Source organism: Paroedura picta, chromosome 3 (assembly GCF_049243985.1).
Source record: "Paroedura picta isolate Pp20150507F chromosome 3, Ppicta_v3.0, whole genome shotgun sequence".
Lineage (NCBI taxonomy): Eukaryota > Metazoa > Chordata > Lepidosauria > Squamata > Gekkonidae > Paroedura > Paroedura picta.
In genome coordinates this window covers 165,172,231-165,196,712 of record NC_135371.1, presented here as the reverse complement: position 1 = coordinate 165,196,712, position 24,482 = coordinate 165,172,231, and the positions used below count along the sequence as shown (strand labels likewise).

Here is a 24,482-nt window from a genome sequence, read left to right as displayed (position 1 = left end):
TGACTTTGTGCCTGGTACAGTTCTCTCTGAGCACTCTCTGCCCCACCTCCCTCCCAGGGTTTCTGTTGTGGGGAGAGGAAGGGTAGGCAATTGTAAGCTGCTTCAGGACTCCTCCGGGTAGTGAAAAGCAGGATACAAAAAGCCAGTTCTTCTTCTTCTTCTTCTTCTTCTTCTTCTTCTTCTTCTTCTTCTTCTTCTTCTTCTTCTTCTTCTTCTTCTTCTTCTTCTTCCTCTTCCTCTTCTTCCTCTTCTTCCTCTTCTTTTTCTTCTTCTTCTTCCTCTTCTTCCTCTTCTTTTTCTTCCTCTTCTTCCTCTTCCTCTCCCCCTTCCACGGCACCCACCCATACCACCCCTTGCCCTGTGTCCCACGTTCCTCACATAAGGTTTCCAGGTGCCCGGTATTGACCCGGATTTTCACTGACGTCTTGGGAAGGGGGAAAAAATCAGGAGACAAAACTGGCAAATCTGTCCCTACGCCTTGCATTTCACCATCGAAGGATTTGAACAGGCAATGCAGTATGTTTGTGGGGGGGGGGCTTCCCCAAGACCCCAAGACCCCAAGACGAGATCCAGATTGTCACTCCCTGCCAATGGGTGAATGGGGGAACAGGAAGGAAGCCAGCCTCTGCCCACTCTGACAATCCGTAACCTGGGAACATAAGAACACAGCTGCTTAGGGGAACGGCAGATGCGTGGATGCGTTTTCATGAGCCAGTTTGCTTGGAATTTGTCACCTGCGGGTCCTGTAAACGGGGCCCGGATTCGGGAGCCGGGTGCCCCGCTCCTGTGAGATCCAGACCTCTGCCCCTTTAAGCCTGACCGAGGCCGCGCTTCTAAGTTGTGTAATTACCAAGAGGAGTTTGCCTTGGAGCATCGCCAAGGGCTGCAGCTGGAGGAGCAACCAGCCACTTCAACTTCAGCCTGCCGTGGAGCTGGGACAGTAGTGTGGGATCGGTGGCAGAAACGCAGCACTGCTCTCGGGGCAAAAAGATCCAGCTTCGGGGAGAAGAAGAGCACAAGGGGAACGAGACGAAGGGTACTGAGGGGACGCCAGTCCCCATCCATGGAGCATCCGGGACCGCTGCCTCCTTCGACATTGCCGGCGTCTCTTTGGAGAGGCTCCCCGTCGGACTGAAAAAGGCTTCAGACCTAGACCTGGATCGTGGGCAGGCCGGCACCAAATCGGGCCCGGGATTGGCAGCTCTGACCGGTGGGTAGGGAGAGGGGGCTAGGCTGCTGGGCTAACAGAGAGGAGCTTTCTTACCTCTCCACCAGGGGGCAGCAGACTTGGGGAGGAACGCTACAGGGCCAGTGACCGGTGAGCAGTAAGGGGGGAGTCCAGGATGGAAGGACAAACTTATTTTATTGCTTAAGGGCTTAGGCCTTAAAACGCCTTCCCGTTTGCACGGCGGCATCTCGCCTGACGGAACAATGTTTGCGCCTGCCGAGGAGGGAGGAAGACTTCTGCCGCTTCCCCGACTGGTCCCCACAGTGGCTCTTCAGGTCCCCAGACCCACGCGAGCACAGATAGGGAGGGCTCAGAAGTCTGCAGGAAGAGGGACGAGGTGGGGGAACTGCCTTCCTCAAGCACGGCTCTGCTCCCACTGCAGGGAGTCCGAGGCAGCAGCTGGAAACGTTGGTTGTAAACAGGGTTGCCAACCTCCAGGTGTTGCCTGGAGAGTGTCCAGTGTTACAGCTGGTCTCCAGGCAACAGAAATCACGTCCTTTGGAGTAAATGGCTGCCCTGGAAGGGGACTGTCTATGGCTTTATGCCCCACTGAAGTCCCTCCCCTCCGCCAAAACCCGCCTTCCTCGGTCTCCACCCCTAAAATCTTTGGTTATTTCCAAAACTGGAGCTGGCAACCCTAGCTGTAAAAGTGATCTATCACAGGGGGGATTGCTGTGTCTGGAGATTTCTCAAGATCACAACTGATCTCCAGGCTACAGGGATCCTAGAATGATAGAATTGGAAGGGACCTCCAGAGGTATCTAGATCAACCCCCCGAGGAATGCAGGGAACTGATGTTTCCTGGAGAAAAATGGCTGCTTTGCAGGGAGGCCCCTTTTTATTTATATATTGCACTTATACCATACTCTTCTATGGCATTATAGCCTGCTGAGGTTCTTCCCCGTCCCAAACCCCTCCCCACACAGGGGTTTCTCAGCCCAGAGCTGGCATCCCTAATTAAAGACCATCTTCTGGTTGGGCCTGCAGTCAGGCACCTCTCTGCCCCCCCTTGGCTATGGAAGGCCCCCCCCATCCTTTGTTTCCCATCCAAGCTATTCATTTTTCAGAGTCAGGTTGGAAACTCTTAGTTTTCTTCGGCATTTGGCTACCGATTCCAGCGGAGGCAGTCGTGTCAGCCTGTCACAGCAACGACTGAAGAAGAGTCTTGTGGCTCTTCAAAATGACAAAAAGATTTATTGTAGTACTAGTAAAAGAGCCCATTGCATTCCAAATACAATGGGCCCTAGCAGGGGGGTGGAGAGCGAGGGACTGGCGAGGGCAGGGTGAGGAAAGGTAGCTTACTGGTGAGAGGGCTGTAGCGACGTCGGGCAGCTCCTTCGCGGCGGGCAGCTCCTTGGGTGGCTTCTTCTCGGCGGGCAGCTCCTTCGGCGGGCGGCTCCCTGGCGCGGTCTTCTTGCCGGCGGCCATCTTCGTGTGCCGGCGATGCGTTTTTAGAGGCCGGGGGCTCTCTGGGCGGCGGCGGGTGCGGCCCGCGGGCGCGGCCCGCGGGCGCGGCCCGATCCGCGGGCGCGGCCCGCGGGCGCGGCCCGATCCGCGGGCGCGGCCCGATCCGCGGGCGCGGCCCGCGGGCGCGGCCCGATCTGCGGGCGCGGCTCGCGGGCTTAGAGGTTAGAGGTTTAGAGCTTAGAGGTTCTTAGAGGTTCTTAGAGGTTCTTAGAGGCCGGCTGGCTTGGAGCAACTGCGAGCTGCGCTACGCGCGGCTCGCAGTTGCTCCGGCAAGGAATCGGAGGGACCAATCGGCAGGCGCTTCGCGCCTGCCGATTGGTCCCTCCGATAGTCTGTCATGAGGAAGGGGCCAATCGGCACCCTTCCTCATCCCGGACACAGCCCGCCTTCCAAGGGCTTACTGTTTTATTTAGTCCGTGGCGCCCGCGGCGCCACGGGCGGTGTAAAGATGGCGCCCGCGGCGCCACGGGCGGTGTAAAGATGGCGCCCGCGGCGCCACGGGCGGTGTGAAGATCAGTGAGTTAACAGCCCTCTTCAAAAAGATGTGTGAATTTGATCCAGGAAAATTTACAGTGAATCTCTTGTCAGCTCCTGCAAGACACTTCTTCCTGTGGCTGAACTTAATCATTGCTGGCCTTCTCACTTATTCTTCTGAGTTTTTATGTTTCTTATATTTGACTTTTTCAGCTGCTTTTATCATTGGCTGGTATTTTAATTTGGAATGAGTTTAATTGTTAGAATGAGTAGGGCTTCCGACTCCAGACTGAGAAATCTCTGGAGATTGATTTATTTTATTTTTAAATTTATACCCCGCCTCTCGTGACAATGTCGCCTCAAGGTGGAGCCCAGGGAGAGAAAGGACCTCAGCAGGGTATAATGCAATAGAGTTAGCTCTCAGGAGCTGCCATTTTCTCCAGGAGGCTTGACTCCTGTCACCTGGAGATCAATTGTAATTCCTGGAGATCTCCAGGACTCAACTGGAGATTGGCAACCCTGAGATCATATCATGCATTCAACGCATCAATAGAACACAGCCTGCTGGGACCTTTGAGACTAACACATTTTAATTCTGGGCATAAGCTTTTGGGGGATGGACGCCTATGAAAATGCACACCCTATACAGCGTTATGCCCTGATGTCAATGCTCTCAGAAGCGCATAACTGTGCTCAGGATTGCGCACTTGGGTAGCTACTTTTGGAAGGAGAATGCTGAGCTTTATCACCCTTGGCTTGACCCAGTAAGACGGTTCTTATGTTCTTATCTTTGCCGTTCAGGATGTTTTTTAAAAGTGCAATTTACAATCTTTGCATTTTTTTAAAAAGAACTATTTTGTTTGCGTTACTTATGTGGGGAGGCTTAGGCAAGGGAGATAAGGATCTGCCAGAATTCCGCAAGCCCATCTTCTCCTCTGGCTTTATGGCTTTTGTGAGCCAGTTGTTCTCTGCAGCCCCTTTCCTCCCTGTACCCCCCACCCCTCTGCAGGGAGGAGGCCAGCCTTGGACTCTGAACACCCGGAGGCCTTTCAGGGAGGCACCCGGGACAGCCACGAGCTAGAGAGCAAGCATGCCGAATGACGTGGGATTGTGCCCGACAACAAATCCCTCGAGGATGAATTGGTACGTGGTCGGTGCTCACAAGGCCTGATGATGGCTGTGGGCACATGGGGGAAGCGGTAAAGAATTCCCCAAGGTCATGGCCTCTTGTGGCTTTCTCTTTATGGCTTTCCCACTAGAGTGTGGATTGGCTTGCTTCCACAAGTTGCCTGGAACTGCTTTTTTTAAAAAAAGCAAGCAAATTCAAAACAGAGCAAATAAAGGGCCATCTGGTCCACTGTGCCTTCTCTGGCAACAGCCAGCCAGATGACTGGGGGAATCACATTTTTTTTTAAAATGCTTGCTTAGGTAAAGAAAAAATAAACTATGCAAGCAGAAAGCTAGCCTGTCAGGGCGATCCTTTCCTTGTGGTGTTTTCTACTAGCAGGGAGCTTTCTGTTTTCACTCACAGTAGAAGAACATTCAGTATATGATCCCCTAACTTGGAATCTTGTGCAATGCCGTCCGTATTACCGGGTGAAATCCTAACAAGTGCTTTTTCCAGTGGAGGAATGGGGGATGTCCCAACTACTGAAAAGGGCCCTGCTGGGGATCATGGGACCTGAAGGAAGCAAAGTGGCATGGGGCTTGAGGTGGGAAATCAAGTGAGATCAAGAGGAGAACCTTGTAGGCTCTAACCCTTCCCCACTGGAGGTCTCTGTCACTTATTTCCTCTGCAAATGTCAGTCATCTTATGCAGGTCTACTCAGAAGGAAGATCCATTTTACACAGTGGGGCTCACTCCCAGGAAAGTGTTCTTTCGCTTACACTATTGTGTGCATGTGTGTGTAAAGTGCCCTCAAGTCACAGTTGCCTAATGGCAACCTCCATGGCATTTTCTATGCAAGGGACACTTAGAGGTGATTTGCCTTCCACAAATTGCCTGGAACTGCTTTGTTCTCCTTACAAGCACATAAGAATCAAGGGCCATGTACCCTGCTTTGCCTTCTTTGATAGCAGTGGGCTCGATAATGCTGGGGGAAACCCATTTTTTTGAATGCCTGCTCAGGTAAAGAAAAATAAACCATGCAAGCAGAAAGCTAGCATTTCAGGGTTACCTTCTCCTTTTAGCGTTTTCTACTAGCAGGGAGCAACTCGCAAGGTTGGTTCTGCAGGCAACCCAGGATTTCCTGGATGCTCTCTCATCCAAACACTGACCTGGGCTTAGCTTCAGAGATGTGATGAGATCAGGCTATTAGGAGTTTAACAATGACAGGTTTATTGACCTGAACAAGTTCTTGCTTTCTCTGTGCTTCATTGTCCTGCTGGTGGCAAAACCGAAACACAAAGAACCCTTAGATATTGTAGGGATGCCAATCTCCAGGGGGAACCTGGGGATCCCCTGGAATTATAGTTCATCTCCAGACTGTAGAGATCAGTTCCCCTGGAGAAAATGACTGCTTGGGAGGGGGGACTCCATAGCATCATACTCCACTAAGGTCTCTCCTCGCCCCAAATCCCACCCACTCCCAGCTTTGCCCCCGAAGTCTCCAGGTACTCAGAGGTGGCAACCCTAGCTCTCAACACTCTTGCAGATGGGAAAGGCCCCATGCTGGCCGGGCCCTGATGGCCGTGGGAGCGATAGAAACTAGTGGGAAACAGCAGAGTCCAAAGGCTGTGGATTTTTGAAAGGCTGTGCATTGTGGGAATGAAACGTTTTATTGTTCAGAGTGGGTTGGGTGGGAATAAAAGCAGCCCCCAACCTGGACTTTTGCTCAGGGCCCGAGAATCCTCCCCCCCCAACCTGGCTTTTGTGCTTTGCTTATGCCACCTGCTTTGAAGCAGAACAGCCTGTCCTTTCAGTAAGCAAGGAGCCGGCCGGTTCGGCTGGGCAGCCTGTGAGCTGCCTCACTGGCCTCTTACGCCATGAGGACGACGTCTGACTTTCCTGTAGAGTTTCCCACATCCTGGCGACCTCCCCTCCTTGTCCCCTGGGCTGGTCCAGATGTTTTCCCAGCAGGATGGAGCTGGGGGGAGGCCAGAAAGCTTTCAGCTGAGCATCATCCCCTCAAGATCGAGCAGCGTATGCGTTTCCCCTCTGCATCCCATATGTTTCCCAGAGTTAAAAAGAAGGCAAGAAAATGTGTGTGTATTGTCTAGGGCAGGGGTAGTCAAACTGCGGCCCTCCAGATGTCCATGGACTACAATTCCCATGAGCCCCTGCCAGCGAATGCTGGCAGGGGCTCATGGGAATTGTAGTCCATGGACATCTGGAGGGCCGCAGTTTGACTACCCCTGCCCTAGGGTGAAGGTAACGTGAGAACCACAGAAGTGAAGGGTCCTGCCACTGTGGGCAAAGAGCTTGGACAGATAGGCCCTTTAATTTCAATTAACCACAGATTTCCCAGAATTCCTAGAGAGGTGTGGCATCACTTCCTGGAAGTGACATCATGCTGTCGCTGATGACTGGCTCTTCATGTCATCCCCCCACCTGATTTCCTGCTAATTGTCAAGCCAGGCTTAGCAAAGTCATGGATGACAGTTATAACAATTGTGATTTTCTTTGACTTGATTTTATTTTCTCCTTTCCCTGTTATTGGACTACAGCAAGAAATACCAGAGAGAAAAGCATTCTTAAGTTTGCGAACGTACTCAATCCATAGACTTCATTGTCCCAGAGCCAGCTTGGTATAGTGGTTAAGAAAGGGGGCCTGTAATCTAGAGAATGGGTTTGATTCCTCACTCTTCCACATGGGGCCTACTGGGTGACCTTGAGCCAGTCACAGTTCTCTCAGAGCTCGCTTATCCCCAACTACCTCACAGGGTATCTGTTGTGAGGAGAAGAATTGAAGGCTATTGCAAGCTGCTTTGAGACACATGAGGCCTGCTGGGTGACCTTGGGCCAGTCCCAGTTCTCTCAGAGCTCTTTCAGCCCCACCTCCCTCACAGGGTGTCTGTTGTGAGGAGAGGAAGGGACGGTGATTGTAAGCCACTTTAAGACTCCTTCAGGTAGTGTAAAGCAGGATATAAAAAAACAGATCTTCTGCTGCTTTGTGCTTTCAGCAGACTCCGGGGAGACTGGGGAAGCTGTCAGCATCCCGGAGGTAGTTTTCAGATGGAGAAGGGCTAATAAACCGAAGCTTAATCGTAACAAAACAGGGATGCTATCAGTGGGAAAGAAGGATTGGCCTAGGAACCGATGTGTCTCCTGTTCTGTCCTGGGGTGTCTTTCACTACCCTCGTCTAGTGATCAACATGTAGCCTACCCTAAGCAAAAAAGACTGCCACTGTGGTACATGCCCTGGTAATAGCCGGATTAGACTACTGCAATGGTTCGTGTTTGGGACTGCCCTTGAAGAGTGTTCAGAAACCACAATGCAGAACGAATATGCAGAAAATATATCATCCTGAAATCACATTCATGTACTTTTTGGGTGATCTGTGGCAGGGCTACCGTCTCCAATCCAGCTCCCATTTTCAAGGCAGGCCTCGATTGGAAGCAGGGAAGCGGTTCCCAGTCTGCCATGTAATTGAATTGGCCATATGCTCGGTGACACTCATCTTCACGCAGCCCCCCCCCCCCCCCCGGCCGTGAATCTCACCTGTACTTTTCCCATCAAAGCAAATTAAGGTCTGCCAAGAGGCAGCGTAATGGATGGATATGGAGCCAGGGCGTGTGTCTGTGTTTTTTTCCCCCTTTTTCTTTCTGCTAGAAGAAGCAATCGCTCAGAGGCAAGATCTGGCAGATTGAAAAGCCCTTATGGGTTTTTTTAAGTTTTTCATGATCAGTGGGTGTTAGATTCATCTGGTTGAATAAGCCTTCCCCCAGGGCTTCGGAGGAGAAAGCACCCTCCCGGTCACATGGAATTACTTTTTTTTACTGTTAACGGAGGAGGAGGAGGCACCAGAAAGTACCTGACGTTAAGGCCTGTCGGGCATCCCCTTTGAGAGTGCCTGCTTGCTTAATTGTAGTCTCCCGCATGCACCCTGTAATTACAGGCATGTTGACAGACGGTTTTGGAAAGGGGACCGCGACCTGTCGGCTTTCACCTTCGCTTTCTTCTTTGGCAGGCGTGACAAGGCATCTGAGAGCGTCCCCTGTCCTTGCACATCATGGTTTCTTCTGCCTGGGACATGGCTTTTTTCCCTGTAAGAGCAGTGTAGAGAATGCATTTTTTAAAATTTCCGTTTCGTAGATAAGGGTGCTCCTCTCCTCACGCCAAAGAGCTTTGTCTTTCCTGGTTTTGCACATTAGCAGAGCAAGCTTGGAGGCCAGTCAAACCTTAAAGATAAACAAGATATCCAGGGGGTAGGGTTGACATATCTGTACTGGGGGAAACCTGGAGGAATCGGGGTTGGAGATGGCAGAGAGCGGGGTTTGGGGAGGGACTTCAGTAAGGTACAGTGCTGTAGAGTCCACCTTCTGAAGTGTCCATTTTCCTTCAGCGGAAAGGATCTCTGTTGCCTGGAGATGAGCTGTATCTCCAGGGGATCCCCAGGTCCCACCTGGTGGCTGGCACCCCTACCAGGGTGCCAGCTTTTGAGAGTCGAACATTCCTTTGATTCTGATGAAGGCAGCATTGACTTTTGAAAGCTGATATCTTGGGAATTCGTGTTGGTCTTTCAGGGTGCTGCTCGTTGGAATATACAAGAGCTAATGTGCATAAATGCAGACAGATGACTGGAAAATCCTACGGGGCAGTAAAAGGAACAGCTAGCTAGTATAGCAAGGTTAGGAGACCTCCCCTACTTCAAATTACTTTCTTCTTGTCCTGATTGGCTTTTCGAGGTTTTTGTGGTTATTCAGTGAACAGTTCGTCTCTCCCTCCCAAGTAGTATAGACAGACAGGCTTCTATCTCCTCTCTTTCCTCTAAAACAGAGGTGACCAGCCTGTGGCTCTCCAGATGTTCATGGACTACAATTCCCATGACTCTCTTCTGGCATTGTTGTGCTGGCAGGGGCTCATGGGAATTGTAGTCCATGGACATCTGGAGTGCTACAGTTTGACCACCCCTGCCCTAAAGTATGTTCTTTCCTTCCGTTAACTTTGTTCTTAAGCAGCGTGTGCTCAGCTTTACTGCATATTTAGACTCCGCCAACACTACCAGGCTCGAATCTCACTCTTTTGCCGCAGACCAACCTGGCTCCCCACCTGATAACTTGCACATTACCGAAATCTCTTCTCCGCTTACCGTCCGTTTCTTCTAAACCAGCCTAACCTCCAGTGGCTTCTGCAGACAGGGTGTATTTACGAACGGGCCGTAACAGTTTACTTAAAGAACAACCCTTCCGAACGTTTAATCTGGCTGTATATCATTTATAGGACGGCTACGACTCAGACTCATTCGGCAGTATTTATTATCTGGTTAGGTAATGACCCGGAGGCTTGGAAAGGGAGTCATGAAGTGGGTTTTGTGGCCTTACCCGCTAGAGCCAAGATGCAATCATGTGTACTCCTCCCACTCAGAGGAGAAGGTGTTAAAGCCTATAGAACCACATTACAGAAGTATCAAAGGGGTTGCCAGCCCCCAGGTGGGGCCTGGAGATCTCCAGGTATGCCAGCTTGTCTCTAGGAGATGGAAATCAATTTCCCCTGGAGAAAATTTCTGCTGTGGAGGGTGGGCGTCATAGAATAATACACCGACTCAAGTACTTCCCATGCTCCTTTTTCTCCATGTTCCACTCCAGACTTTCCAGGAATATCCTAACCCACAGTTAAAGGTATCCCCTGTGCAAGCACCGAGTCATGTCTGACCCTTGGGGTGACGCCCTCTAGCGTTTTCATGGCAGACTCAATACGGGGTGGTTTGCCAGTGCCTTCCCCAGTCATGACCGTTTACCCCCCAGCAAGCTGGGTACTCATTTTACCGACCTCGGAAGGATGGGAGGCTGAGTCAACCTTGAGCCGGCTGCTGGGATTGAACTCCCAACCTCATGGGCAGACAGCTTCAGACTGCATATCGCTGCCTTACCACTCTGCGCCACAAGAGGCTCATTTATTATCTATTAGTCGTCTCCTCTCCAGGCCAAACAGACCAAGTTCCCCCAATCTTTCCTCATATGTCTCCAAACCACTCACCATCTTTGTTGCTCTCCTCTGGACATGCTCTAGTTTGGTGGTGCCCAGAACTGAACACAGCTCATTTATTATCTATTAGCTCATTTATTATCCACAGTTGGGAACCCTAATTCTCTGGCACATTTTTATCCCACCCTTCCTACAATGAGCTCAAAGTGGTATATATCCTTCTCCTTTCCATGTTTTACCTCCCCAACCATGCTGTGAGGAAGGCAGCTCAAGGTCAGCCCCGTAACTGGAGTGGGAATGCAAACCTGGTTTTCCCAGACCTGAAATCTAGGATTTCCCAACCTTTTGGGTGGGTACCTTTAGAATGCTGACCCAGGGCAGTGGTCACAGCTTCCCTATGGCTGCTGCAGGGGGTGGAGTCAGCCACCAAATGTCTCTCAGTGAGGTTATATAGAACTCCGGTAGTTATTTTTCAACATTGCAAGCAGAAGCTCTGCGGAAGCTCTACTGTGTTCAGTTTTGGGCACCACCAAACTGGAGCGTGTCCAGAGGAGGGCAACAAAGATGGTGAGGGGTTTGGAGACATATGATGAAAGATTGGGGGAGCTTGGTCTGTTTGGCCTGGAGAGGAGATGACTGAGAGGGGATCTGATAAAAAGGATGCCATATAGAGGATGGAGCAGAGTTGTTCTCTCTTACTCCAGAGGGACAGACCAGATCCAATGGGATGATTAATTCAAAAGAAATTCCATCTCAACATCTGGAAAAAGTTCCTGACAGAGCGGTTTCTCTGTGGAACAGGCTTCCTCGGGAGGAGGTGGGATCTCCATCTTTGGAAATTTTTAAACAGAGGCTGGAGAGCCATCTGATGGAGAGGCTGATTCTATGAAGGTTCAAGGGGGTGGCTGGTGACAGTGGATGAGCGATAGGGTTGTGAGTGTCCTGCACAGTGCAGAGGGTTGGACTAGATGACCTAGGAGGTCCCTTCCAACTCTATTATTCTATGATTCTGTGGAACAGAATGCCTTTTTAGATCAACAACAAAACTAGAGTCCAATAGCCCCTTTAAGACCAACAAAGATTTATTCAAGGTGTGAGCTTCCGAGTGCAAGCTCATGTCTTAAATAAATCTTTGTTGGTCTTAAAGGTGCTATTGGACTCTAGTTTTGTTGAGCTACTTCAGACCAACACGGCGAGCCACTTGAATCTATCCTATTTTAGATCAACGCACTGTTCGTTTCCGTGCTTACGCGTTGGGTTGCCTTCAGCCACTCAGAGAAGATCCTTGGGCTGTGGTGGCCAATCAGAATCCCTGCTGGGCAAAAAGTCCGCCTCATACAGCCCGTTCCCTAAAATCATTTAGCGCCTTCTAGGACAGGGGTGTCCAAACTGTGGCTCTCCAGATGTCCATGGACTACAATCACCATTTATTTATTTACGTTGTTTTCTGCCCAGTTTATATGCCGCCCCTCTGGGCTTTGTGTTCTCAGGGCAGTGAGCAACCATTTAGGTCACATTATAATGAAACAGTAATTTCCTGTTTGCAGTAAAACCAAACCAATAAAAACTTCTAAAACATAATAAAAACCGCTGTCAGCGCCAGCAGCTATTGCTGAGGTGGTTGGTAAATTAACCACCTACCATGTTATCTGAGAGGAGGCGTCAGAGGAAAGGAAGAGGAAAAGGGGATAGGGATTGGGAGGGAAGGAGGCCGGCATTTTGGCGTAGTTATCTGGCTGGCCTCAACCACAGGCCTGGCGGAAGAGCTCCGTCTTACAGGCCCTGCGGTACTCCCCGGAAAGCTCATACTACGAGGCAGGAGCTAGGACTGAGAAGGCCCTGGCTCTAGTTGAGGCCAGAGTATTTCTTTAGGACCAGGGACTGTTAGCTGGTTGGTATGACCTCAATCAGGGCCAGAGCTTTCTCCATCCTGGCCCCCACCTGGTGGAACAAGCTCCCAGAGGAGATCAGGGCCATGGCGGAACTCGAACAGTTCCGCAGGGCCTGCAAAAGGGAGCTCTTCCACCAGGCGTTTGATTGAGGTCGACCAGCACCACGGCTTCCAATCGGCCTCCCCTTAGCCTCCCTCCTACAACCATCACTGCAGACTCACCCACCCCCTGGGCCATCAGTAAGCGTTGATTTATTGTTCTCCCCAATGTTCCATTGTTCCTAATGTTATCGTTATTATTGTGTTATTGTAAACGGAGTTATTTGTATCGTTCCTGTTTGATTTAAACCGCCTTGAGCCTTCGGGGAGGGCAGTATGTAAATATTATTTAAAAAAATAAATATTACTAGATCGCAATGCTCTCTGGGGCACGTATTCAGAGAGGAAGTCACTTAGACACATGCTGGCAGGGGCTCATGGCAATTGTAGTCCACGGGCATCTGGAGAGCCACAGTTTAAATTCTGCTGACTCTGGGTCCAAAGGTGGTCCGATGCAGGATCCTTCCAGGCCATGCCACGGCTAGCCCCGCCATGTTGCATCTAGGAGGCTCTTCCCTGTCTTCGGGGAATGATAAGGACCAGAGCGAACCTCTCATTTCCTGGCTCCAGCAACACAAATAAACTCTTCTTAATCCTGCAATCATTTAGGGATGGCGAGTGGCCAAGATAGGAGCGGGAAGGGGCCTGTTGCTGGAACAGAGCTGCTTAGGGAAGGATTTTCAGGCAAAGTCTGTTTCTTGTGCCTTCAGCTCTGACACCCAAGACATACAGTGGCAGGGGTTTTTTTTTGTTTGTTTAAAAAGCATGCCTGCAGAAATCGTGGCTTTCCCTGCAGAAGCACAACGGTGGAAAGCAGACCCTTCCCTTTCCTGCTAGAAAGGCGTGTGCATTTTGGAGGGGCGTGCTACAAATTAACGCTCGACACCTCTGATTCCTGACACCCGTTGCCTTCCATATATATATATATATTCGTCCCCGGCCTGTCATCAAAAGCACACTCTTCGGAAGCCGGTCGTTTAAATAATGAGGGAGTGAACAAGCTAGCGATTTACTTACAACCGCTGCATTTTGTAGACGCCGTAGGCTGTGCGAACAATGTTCTTTTGCACATGCACGTTTTCATAATTTCTGGGAGTCACCCTGGCCCACACCACCACTCTGGGTGTCATTTAATTACCAGACGCGGCCATCCGTGACCTGTGGGGGGGAATATCTGATTTTGCATCCTGTACCAGGGCAGAAATGGCTGTGTGGTCGAAGAAATAAAGCGTTGCCACTAAAACGGAAAGCACGGTCTGTGTGTTGAAAGCGTTTGCTGGAAATTTGCAGCACCCCTGATCCTTATACTTCATGTTTTATTTGTCCTGTTTTTGACGCTCTCACAAATACGTCCTTTGAATTCGGGGTGGGGTGGGGGGAGGCTTGGAGAGAGTCAGAAACTGGTAGGTGGGGAGAGGCTAGGTTTGCCACCTCCAGGTTGGGGAATACTTGGAGATTTTGTGGGTGGAGCATGAGGAAGGTGTGGTTTGTGGAAGACAGAGACTTCAGTGGGGTACAACGGCATAGAGCAGGGGTAGTCAAACTGCGGCCCTCCAGATGTCCATGGACTACAATTCCCAGGAGTTGTTCTTCTGCTTTTCATCTAATCCTAGATAGAATTGTGTAATTGTGTAAAATTCCCCAAAGATCAAAGAGCTAAAGATGCCAGCCTCCAGGTGGACCTGGGGAATATCCTGGAATTACAGCTTTTCTCCAGCTGGCGAATGCTGGCAGGGGGCTCTTGGGAAATGTAGTCCATGGACATCTGGAGGGCCGCAGTTTGACTACCCCTGGCATAGAGTCTATCTTCCAAAGGGGCCCTTTTTCTCCAGCTGAGCTGATCTCTGTTGCCAGGAGATCAGTTGTAATCCCAGGAGATCTCCAGCCACTACCTGGCAACCCTAAGAGAGGTTATAAGCACAGATATCCACCAGAAGTTCTTCACTCCTTTTCAGGTTTGTTGCGTTGTTTACATGTAGTGTTTTGTGGTTAGAGTCTTCCCCCTCCCACTCCTAAACAACATTCTTTTTAAAAAATTACAGTTTTGACTTTTGCTGTTTTTCATCTGACCATTTCTCACAGAGTTAGACCCATGTGAAAATTTCCAGAAACAAACTTTTGTCTTTCTCAAGAAGAGTTGTGTTTTATATGCCGTTTTTCTCCACTAGAAGGAGTCTCAAAGTGGCTTACATTTACCTTCCCTTTCCTCTCCCCACAACAGACACCCTGTGAGGGAGGTGAGGCTGAGAGAGACCTGATATTACTGAAGATGAAGAAGAGTTGGTTCTTATGAGAGCCAATTTGGTGTAGGGGTTAGGAGTGCGGACTTCTAATCTGGCATGCCGGGTTCGATTCTGCGCTCCCCCACATGCAACCAGCTGGGTGACCTTGGGCTCGCCATGGTACTGATAAAACTCTTATGACCGGGCAGTGATATCAGGGCTCTCTCAGCCTCACCTACCCCACAGGGTGTCTGTTGTGGGGAGAGGAATGGGAAGGCAACTGTAAGCCGCTTTGAGCCTCCTTCGGGTAGGGAAAAGCGGCATATAAGAACCAACTCTTCTTCTTCTCTTCTTCTTATATGCTGCTTTTCTCTACCTGAAGGAGTCTCAAAGTGGCTTACATTTGCTTTCCCTTTCCTCTCCCCACAACAGACACCCTGTGAGGTGGGTGAGGCTGAGAGAGCCCTGATATTACTGCTTGGTCAGAACAGCTTTATCAGTGCTGTGGTGAGCCCACGGTCACCTAGCACAGGGGTCATCAACCCCCGGTTCGCGGCCTGGTGGCAGGCCGCAAAGGCCATGGTACCGGGCCACCAGCAGCAAGAAGGAAGGGAAGAGGCAGACACAGCCGCCGGCATGGCAGTGACGCAAATGCGCATGCGCGCTGTTGCCGCACATGCGCATTAGCTCCCCCTGATGGCGAAAACGTGCACGCGCAGTTGTCACGCATGCGCATTAGCGCCACCTGGTGGTGAAAACATGCATGCGTGACAACTGCGCGTGCGCGTTTTCGCAGCACCCGGGCCGTCGGCTCTTTCCTCACTCCGGAGGCGGTCCCTGACCTGAGAAAGATTGGGGACCGCTAACCTAGCAGGCTGCATGTGGAGGAGGAGCGGGGAATCAAAACTGGCGTGCCAGATTAGAAGTTGGCACTCCTAACCATTACACCAAACTGGATCTAAATTTTATAGCTGCAATATTTTACTTCCCCGGCTGTTTCAACTTGAAAATTCCCATATCCTCAGTGAGGTGAGTCCCCACTCCCAAGCTTCCACTTTCTCCAGGGGAACTGATCTCTGTAGTCTGGGCATGAGCTGTAATTCTCAGGGATCCCCAGGGAGGCTGGCATCCCTACCTCTCATAGAAAAATTCCCAAGTTTACTGGAGGGAAATGCTTGATGATCCCATAGCTATGCACAGGTGCGCAATGTTTATATTATTCTTACTAGTGTTATTTAACAAGCAATCTCAATAGCCAAACTTAGTTTGTGCTCCTCAGATCTTGGAAGCTAAGCAGGGTTGGCCTTGGTAAATAATTGGATGAGAGACCACCCGGATAGTCCCTGGTTGCGTGCAGAGACAGGCTAAACCCCTTCTGCTCATTTCTTCTCTTGAAAACTTGGTTGCCGTAAGCTGGGCTGATTCTGCACTTAATTTGTTTTTTCTGTTGTGGATCCTGCTGAATTCAGATCGATTTGAACTCGGGTCTTCCTCTATCCCCCCCCCCCCCCATTGAAACAGAAAATGTTCTGCACTCAATTGTGAAAACTCAGAGTGGGGAGGAGAGCCAAGCACAGCAGGAGTCTCTTTTTTCTTGAATGGGGTGGGGGGAGAGGATTGGAGACAGCGGAGGAGGGGGAATAAATCCAAGAGGCAAAACTCTGCTGAGAGAAGTTAGGGCTTCTGGAGCGCAGTCACTGCACATTTACTGATGCCGATTTTTCAAATATCAGCGGTTATATACACTTCTGGATATTGTGGGGGAAAGGTAGGGTCACTCCAGATCAATCATGCTTGTTGCAGAGGGGAAATTTAAAGCACCCAAAATCGAAATGGAAATTGAATTCAGTTTAGACGGCAGGGATTTACTCGGAGTGCATAAAAAGCCCCGTGCAGACTGCATCCTGGTCAGAACTTGAATTAGATTATTACCATCTAAAGATGCTTTCAGCCCATGCACAAAACACCCTCAACAAGAACAAAGATTTAAAATGCCAATGCGTTAGTTTCTTTGTAGAGTATAGCATTTACTAGTCATCTCTTGATGAGCGATTAATTTGATCAGTATTTATACGATTAGCAAACAAGTCTTGAGCAATGACAACGGTCCTTCTGTGGAAAGGGGGAAAATTTTGTCACTGGGGTGTGCGTGTGAATCAGCCGGTGCAAGAGGCTGCCAATTTCACCATCCTGGAATTAACTCGACAAACCGACTCGAGTGGTTTGCCAGTGGCTGGCGTGCTCACTAAAAAACTGGCTCCCCTCTCACAAGCGGGGAGCTAAACGTGAGCCCAAGTTGGCGGCTTACACACCGCCCGCAAAAGCTACCAAAATGAATTGCCGTCGAACTGAACTGAATCCGAGTTAATCATTTCTGACTTGAAATCCTTTCGTTTCGCATTATATCCTAAGTTTTATGCATTTTTCCTTATTTTCTCTTTTCTCTGTTCTATGTAAACTTCAATAAGAGCTGGTTTTACCTTATATATATATCTTTAAAAAAGAAATCCTTTCGTTTTTAAAAAGCCCCTGTTTGGGCATGTGGCTTCTAAGAGATTAGATTCTCTATAACTAGCAAAGTTGGAGCCATGGAAGGCAAAGCAGACGGTGCCGGGAACCTTCCCCTCCTCTCCTGGGTCAGTCCGGGATGCAAAAGCAGCCGGGCCAGGTGAGATGGGAGAGAAGAGAGCTCAATGGCCTTACTGTGCTGCCCTTTTGGGTGGGGTGTGGACCAGCCTGTTTACGTTTCTCTATATATAGTGCCCCTTCCTTGCGTTGGCCGTAATGAATTGCCGTTTATGTGTGTGCCGTCATTGGAAGGAACCAGCCCAGGCCAAAGAAAATACCCTATTGGGGGTGGAGGGGGAGAGAAAAAGAGGCACAGATTTCGCCGCTAACCCAGGCAGTTCAAGGAGCTGAGCAAGAGCTCCCCACCCATTTTGTTGCCCCCCACAATTCCTGAGGAGAAGAGGAGGAGTTATGAGGAACGTCATTGCGCAGAGCTTCGTGGGGAGTTTCTGGGGAGACTGGTGAACTGCAAGGCCTTCAGCTGTGACCGGATTCCTCACTCTCCGTGTCTTCTCTCTTCCAGGTATCGTCCTCCTGCCAGCCAGCTCCCCCACCTGAACTGGTAAGTTCCCTCAATGGTTGCACCTCAGCTGTGGCCTTGGTCCAACCCTGCTTCAGTCTGTCTTTTCCCCCTCTTTCTATTAATATCACCAGGAGAAGAATGCTGCATGTTAGACCGATGTCTGGTACATAAAGTTATCTGTTGGCCTGGAAAAAAAATGCCCTTTCCCCTTGATATAGGCTTCATGCGTGGAAGGCTCTATTTGCCAGTTGGTTTTGTTTATTTCCATGCCACGAACAGCTTCTCATTTCTACATACATAGCTTCTATTCAAAGGATAGGACTTTTTCATATTCCTCTCGATGGAGAAGAGCCCAGGAGGGAGCATACAGCGATTGCTTGACTGGCTTCATGGCAGCCATTTTGTCGTTGGCCGTACGGCAGCCATTTTGTAGCGCCCCCCTGCCCGTCCTCAAGATTCCAGAAGCACCTCTGTTCTTGGAGACTCATCCAAGAGTGGAGGGGAAATCAACAGACCTATCCTGGTGGCTCCCACCTTGTGGTACGATCTGTTCGAAGAGGTCAGGAAAGCCCTTGCACTCCTGGCCTTTCATAAACAATGCAAAACCAAACTATTCCAAAGGACTGCTCTGCAGAAGTAATCGTGTCGCACTGCACAAAAATGGTTTTACAGACTTTTTTAGATATGTAATTAATGGCTGTGGCCTATTCTGCTAGGTTTAGCTAATTGCAAGTAAGAGCCTATTATGTAATTTCTGCACTGCGTAATGTGTGAACACTTGTTATGCTTCAGTGCTTTTTGGTGGTTCCAGACTTCCCAAATCTTAATGCATTAGATATTGAATGTCTCGTTGTTTGTGACTGCACTGGCTCCCTGTGGGATCCGCCTTGAATCCCTGTTAGAAAGGCAGACTATAGATAATTTATGTATTTTTGGTGGGCAACAGTGGGAAGGTTTCGGGAGTTTTGGCCCCACTGGTGGACCTCCTGTTGGTGCCTGGGTTTGGGCCACTGTGTGATACAAAGCACTGGATTGGATGGGCCATTGGCCTGATCCAACATGGCTTCTCTTATGTTCTTAAAGCCGCTGGTGGACCTCCTGATGGCACCTGGGTTTGGGCCACTGGGTGACACAGAGCATTGGATTGGACGGGCTATTGGTTTGATCCAACATGGCTTCTCATATGTTCTTATAGCCACTGGTGGACCTCCTGATGGCCCCTGGGTTTGGGCCACTGTGTGACACAGAGTGTTGGACTGGATAGGCCCTTGGCTTGATCCAGCATGGCTTCTCTTATGTTCTTAAAGCCTCTGGTGGACCTCCTGATGGCCCCTGGGTTTGGTCCACTGTGTGACACAGAGCATTGGACTGGATGGGCCCTTGGCCTGATCCAATATGGCTTCTCTTAGGTTCTTAAAGACACAGAGTGTCGGACTGGAAGGGCCATTGGCCTGATCCAACATGGCTTCTCTTGTGTAATTGTGTTCTTAAATAAATAAAGCACGAAGCTGTGGCTAAGGAGGCTTGGCACATGGAAAGTCCCAAGTTCTTATATACCACAGGAATTGTGCTATGTCGATGCCGATCCAGCTGCACTGGCTTCTGCTTCGTTTCTACGGACCATTCAAAGTGCCGGTTTTAGCCTTAGGGGCAGAGATGTGCTTTCATTTGGTAAATGAGCCAAACAAGCCCTAATCTTGGTATATGTTGAGGTGAGAAAAATCAATTAAGTATCGCAATGAATCCACAGCTGGGTGCTTCCCTGTAGGCTGGATCCAGCCATTTTTAATGCTTGCGCGAGGGAAAGTGCGGGTTCTTGAACATGTTCAGGACACTTGAACATGTGCATTCATTTTGTACATGGCTAGTGAAGACTTGGGTTTAAAGAAATGGATCTCCTGCTTTGGCATCTAGGTCGGCCCAGATCCTGAGGTAAGAGAAAGGCAAGTGGGCACAGGAGAAGGTGAAGTTTGGCCTTCTCCCTCCTCTCTCATGGCTGGTTTATCCATGTGGTACATGCTACGGGCCCCACACTTCCACGGGCCCCACACAGTGCCTTTCCTCAATTTATCAGGGCCATAGCCTCGCCCCGTGGATCCTTAAACTGGCTCTGGTGTTACAGGTCCTGCAAATCCCTAAACTACTCCTGTCCCCTCCCTACGGGAGTTCTAAAACAAAACAGAACCTTGGGGCGGAGGATTATAAATGCGATAATCCGGCAACATGGCATCAGAACAAAAGTGACTAACGTTTAAATAGATTTTCTCAAACTAGGGCAGGATTTGTTTGTCGAAATCTTTCTCCCGCCTGGATAAGCGGATGTCACCTGATATGTTTCCCCCCAGACTCTAAAATGACAGCTGCATGTTGATTCTTGGAGAGGTCCAGGCATCTCATGAATCGTAAGCAAAATCCCGTTCTGTCATGCTGTGACTGGAAAGAGCTGAGATAGCTGGCATTATGAAAGCGGTGTGCAGTTTTTGCTCTGGTGTGGTGCTTCAGAGAGGAAAAAGAGGACGTCAGTGGAGACCCACGGATTGCTGCTTCCACAAGACCTTTTGCCCTAAATTTGCTACGAAAGTGGAGCTCATTGAGGGAGGGGGCATCGCCCTCTGGCATCCCTAGCAGCAGTTTAGGAGTGAAGGCCTAGATCCGGTTTTCTCAACCAGGGGTTCAATAAATCCTAGAGTTTCTTGACAGCCCTGGAAGAGTTTCCCAGATAGATGGGAATTACAGTATTTGCTGGCGTATAAGGCTACTTTTCCCCCCTGAAAAACATGCCTCCAAGTGGGGGGGTCGTCTTATACGCCGGGTGCACTTCAGTTGGGATAGATAAAGCTGCCCATAGTGGCCCATAATACTGTAATGTATTGTAACAAACTCTATATTTTGAATGGAAATGTTGGGGGGTCGTCTTATACGCCCAGTCGTCTTATACGCCGGCAAATATGGTAATTAATTTGTAATATATTCTGCATGATTGTAGCAATTTAGGGGTTTCTCGAAGCTCGAGGAATGTTTCAAGGGTTTCTCAATGGTAAAAAAGTTGAGAAAGGCTGAGCTCCCTCCTCTCCCCAAATTCTGCTGCCTCCATCATAACCCTCAAATCTCCAGAACCCCCACACAGTTTGTAAAATATAGTTTCCTCTTAAACCAGGAATCTTCAACCTTTCTGAGCCTGTGGACACTATTGGAATTGCTGTTGCGCACCACCATGTCTGCTACAGGAGGTGGAGCCAAATCCAAAATGGCTACTACAAGGGGTGGAGCCAAATGGCTGCCACGAGAGGTGGCGCCAAACCCATAATGGCTGCTACAGGAGGCAGCTGCCAATACCTCCTTGCTAGCTTTGCAAACGAATAACAGCATAACCAACCAACCATCGGGATGGAGAGATTTTGGTGCGCTGTGGGTTTTTATCTCCAGGTTCTAATAGAAAACTCTAATAACTACACGGCATTGACTCTTGATGCACGGGGAGGAATGGGGAACATTACACCTTGCTTCCCTTCATATTGACACATCAGCTCAACCGTTGATGCTCCTCGGCGTCCGTGTGTTGCTCTATAATCTGATTTGGCACGCATTATTTCCATGTGCTCCGATGAAACTCTACAAGTAATTGAGGGTGTTATTGTGCCCGTAGAGGCTGTGTATGTGCCAGACGAAATCATACACCAGTTCATAGATGCCTGCCGGTGCCCCGGATGGGCAGGTAGGTAGGGAAATTACCCTGCCCTCCTCCCCACCATGGATCGAGCCAATATAGCCTGAAACACTGCCATGGCATGTTTATAGTTCTAACTTGTTGGAAGGTATGGCGAGCTCCATTACACAGAGAATAAATGGGAAACAATCATGTTAACTTTTACAGTGGTACGTCCTATCAACTACTTTTTCCCCTTCTTTGTAGGCCTGTTTATCCTATAGTTAAGAGGGGTGGCCAAACTGTGGCTCTCCAGTTGTCCATAAACTACAGTTACCAAGAGCCCCTGCCAGCATGTGCTCATGGTAATTGTAGTCTACGGACATCTGGAGAGCCAGAATTTGGCCACCCCTGCCAATAGTAGAACATTTATCAATTTTGAAGGTGCAATACATGGTTGCATTTGGAAAATCAGCAATATTCTTGCATTGATAGGTTCAGGGCTATTTATTTGTTTAGTACATTTTTAAAATCTCACCCTTACTCCAAGGAAAGTACATCAATGCCCATTCTTACAGCAGCCATACAGGGTAGACCTAGCTAGTTTTCGGCAGAGTGGAGATTTGAAAATAGGTTGCCCGAATCCTAATCGGACTGCTATAGGACACTGGGCCTCCCCCATTTAAACGGGACTAAAAATGCATTCTGCACCTGCTCTCGGCCTTCCTCCTCTCACTGACCAGGGAAGGGTCTTCAAGAAGAAGCCGGTGGTCAGTCAGAGAGGCACCATCTGCCCCCAGTCCTATCGAGGGGCCAGTGTGGTCTAGTGCAGGGGTAGTCAACCTGTGGTCCTCCAGATGTTCATGGACTACCATTCCCATGAGCCCCTGCTGGCAGGGGCTCATGGGAATTGTAGTCCATGAACATCTGGAGGACCACAGGTTGACTACCCCAGGTCTAGTGGATAGGCAGGCTAGGTTCGAGGAGATTTGGGTTCAAACCCCGGCTTTGCCATGAAGGTCACTGGTTGACCTTGGGCCCCTCACGCTCTCTCCGCCTAAGCAAGGAGTGGCATGAGAATGAAACAGGAAAAGGAATTGCGTTTGTCAGTCCTTGGTTAAGGACCGGATAAAACCCTGGGGTTCCTAGAGCAAGCTTTCTCAACCCTGAAATTTCTTGACATCCCTGGAAGGGTTTCACCAATTAGGTGGGAGTTAATTAATTTTCAAAAAATTAAATTATTGGGTGATTTTTATTTGATTTTATTTATATCCCACCACTCCCATACAGTGGCTCCTGGCGGGTCACAAAGTCCTCATTAAAATCCCATTAAACCCCCCATTAAAAGGACATACCGATACAATATAAAAAATACACAGCAAACAGGTGAAATAACACAATCCCTGCACCCCAGACTAATACCCACTATTGGGGAGGAGAGGAGGCCTAGCTGGCAATGCCCAGGTGCTAAAACCAGCCCGAGGACTGGGAACATGATCTTCCAGTGATCTTCCTCATTGCCCTCGCCTCAACCAAAGACCTGGCGGAAGGGCTCCGTCTTGCAGGCCCTACGGAACGCGGAAAGATATGACCATCTATGGTTATGTTGATCCATCCCCCCTCCCAAAATGGCCAATGATGGGCCTAGAATGGGGTGGAAAGGAGAGGGGCCCTGGTCATCCAAATCCTTGCTGGACAAGGTTCGTCTCACGTGGTAACAACTAAAATCCAGAGAGGTAGGAACTCTGCACTAGGGGGCAGCAGGAGTTGACAGAGCATGATGTCACATCCAGTGGGTGTGTCCGGGTGATGTCACTTCTGGTGGCATGTGACTTCTGGGGGGGTGTCAGGGAGTTGTGGTCTGCTGGCATCATCACTTCCAGGGTTTCTCAAAACCTGAAGAATGTCTCAGTGGTTTCTTAACAGTCAAAAAGCTTGAGAAAGGCTGTCCAACAGGCCCTCACTGCTTGGGAGATTCTACCCTGTCCAGCAAAGGAGCTACAAAAAGGGGATGGAATAGGGTAGAATTTAACTTTCTTCTAAATTGGGCAGTTGTGGGAAGCGCCCAGCAGACATTTTCGATCTGGGCTTTTAGGAACGTGCTTGTTGTGAATCTGTTGGCCTATGTGTCCAGTGCTGGATTAGGATTCAGGTTCAGGTTCAAGTTGCCACTCTGCCATGGATATTTGCTGGATGGGCTTGGGCCAGTCACACGCTCTCACGCTAACTTAAAGCATCATGGTGCAGTTTTCATAATTCAGATGCCAGCCCCCGTGGAACCTGCCCCTGTGTCCATGGCCGGTTTCTCAGGGAAAGAAACTACCTAGCACAATGGGCTACCTAGCACAACCACCATTCCTGTTTTTAAGGGGGTTTGTATGTTTTGTTTTTACAAACTCCCCTTTTGCTTCTCTCTGTTTTCTCCACATGTCAGAGACGGAATACGGCCCCTGTCCGGCGCATCGAGCACTTGGTAAGATTTGCGTTTTATCCAAACCCTTCGAGCGTCGCCTAATCGAAATCCCATTGCTCGGGAACTGCTCTGCAAGACCTGATTAATGCTTTTTGGTACCTGCTCCGAGCCCTTGAGACTTCAGGTCCTGGGAAATGGAAAGAAATAATGTTTGAGAGTAGGAAGAAATTGGCAAACAGAGTGTGATTTGGGAGTCTGCTAGAAAAGAAGAAGACATTTTCCTGAATGGTGGAAGGAATTCTTGAAACACTGGGCATCTTTGAGTGATGTTGTTCAGGGACCAAAGTTTAAGATGGTCATTAAAGATGATCTTCTTTGTGTATCCTCACCAGCTTGTCGAGGCAGGTTATGCGATTGCCAGAGACAGGACGTTTTATTGGGTTAAACGTAAAAAATATTATCATTTGCCTTGCAAGCACAGAAGTTTTATGCAGTACTCCCAATCCTCCCAATGTTTCTTGGCTAAGGGAAAATGCTGTTCAAAAAAATTACAAAGATGATCTGACACCAATGGTAACAAGAGAAAGAAATTTTATTTACAAAAAAAATAGAGCGTGTTTTACATGACATTCATGTAGATTACAGATTGACTTCAAAACTTATGGTTACTTTATTCCTGTGGCCATCACTACATCCTCTGGCAGTAAATACCACACGTTAATCACTCTCTGTGTAAATTAGGCTTTCCTTTGGACCGTCCTGAACCTACTACTGCCTATCAATTAATTGAAATCCCTTGATTCCTAGTATTTTGATAGAAGGGAAAGAAGAGTTGTTTTTTATATCCTGCTTTTCACTGACCT

General features: G+C 49.3%; 1 protein-coding gene across 6 annotated transcripts in view; it reads left to right on the top strand.

The window, feature by feature from the left end:
• The window catches only part of TNS2 (tensin 2), a 115,683-nt gene that overhangs the window by 59,999 nt on the left and 31,202 nt on the right, over positions 1-24,482 (top strand). For 4 of the 6 annotated variants that reach the window (XM_077329238.1, XM_077329241.1, XM_077329240.1 and 1 more), the window contains exons 4-5: positions 17,561-17,599; positions 23,641-23,679. In XM_077329238.1, the coding sequence (XP_077185353.1) occupies positions 17,561-17,599; positions 23,641-23,679 (78 nt within the window). Of the gene's footprint in view, positions 1-797; positions 1,211-4,228; positions 4,313-17,560; positions 17,600-23,640; positions 23,680-24,482 lie in introns of those variants that run through there. The other 2 variants (XM_077329242.1, XM_077329244.1) reach the window with 2 other exon arrangements.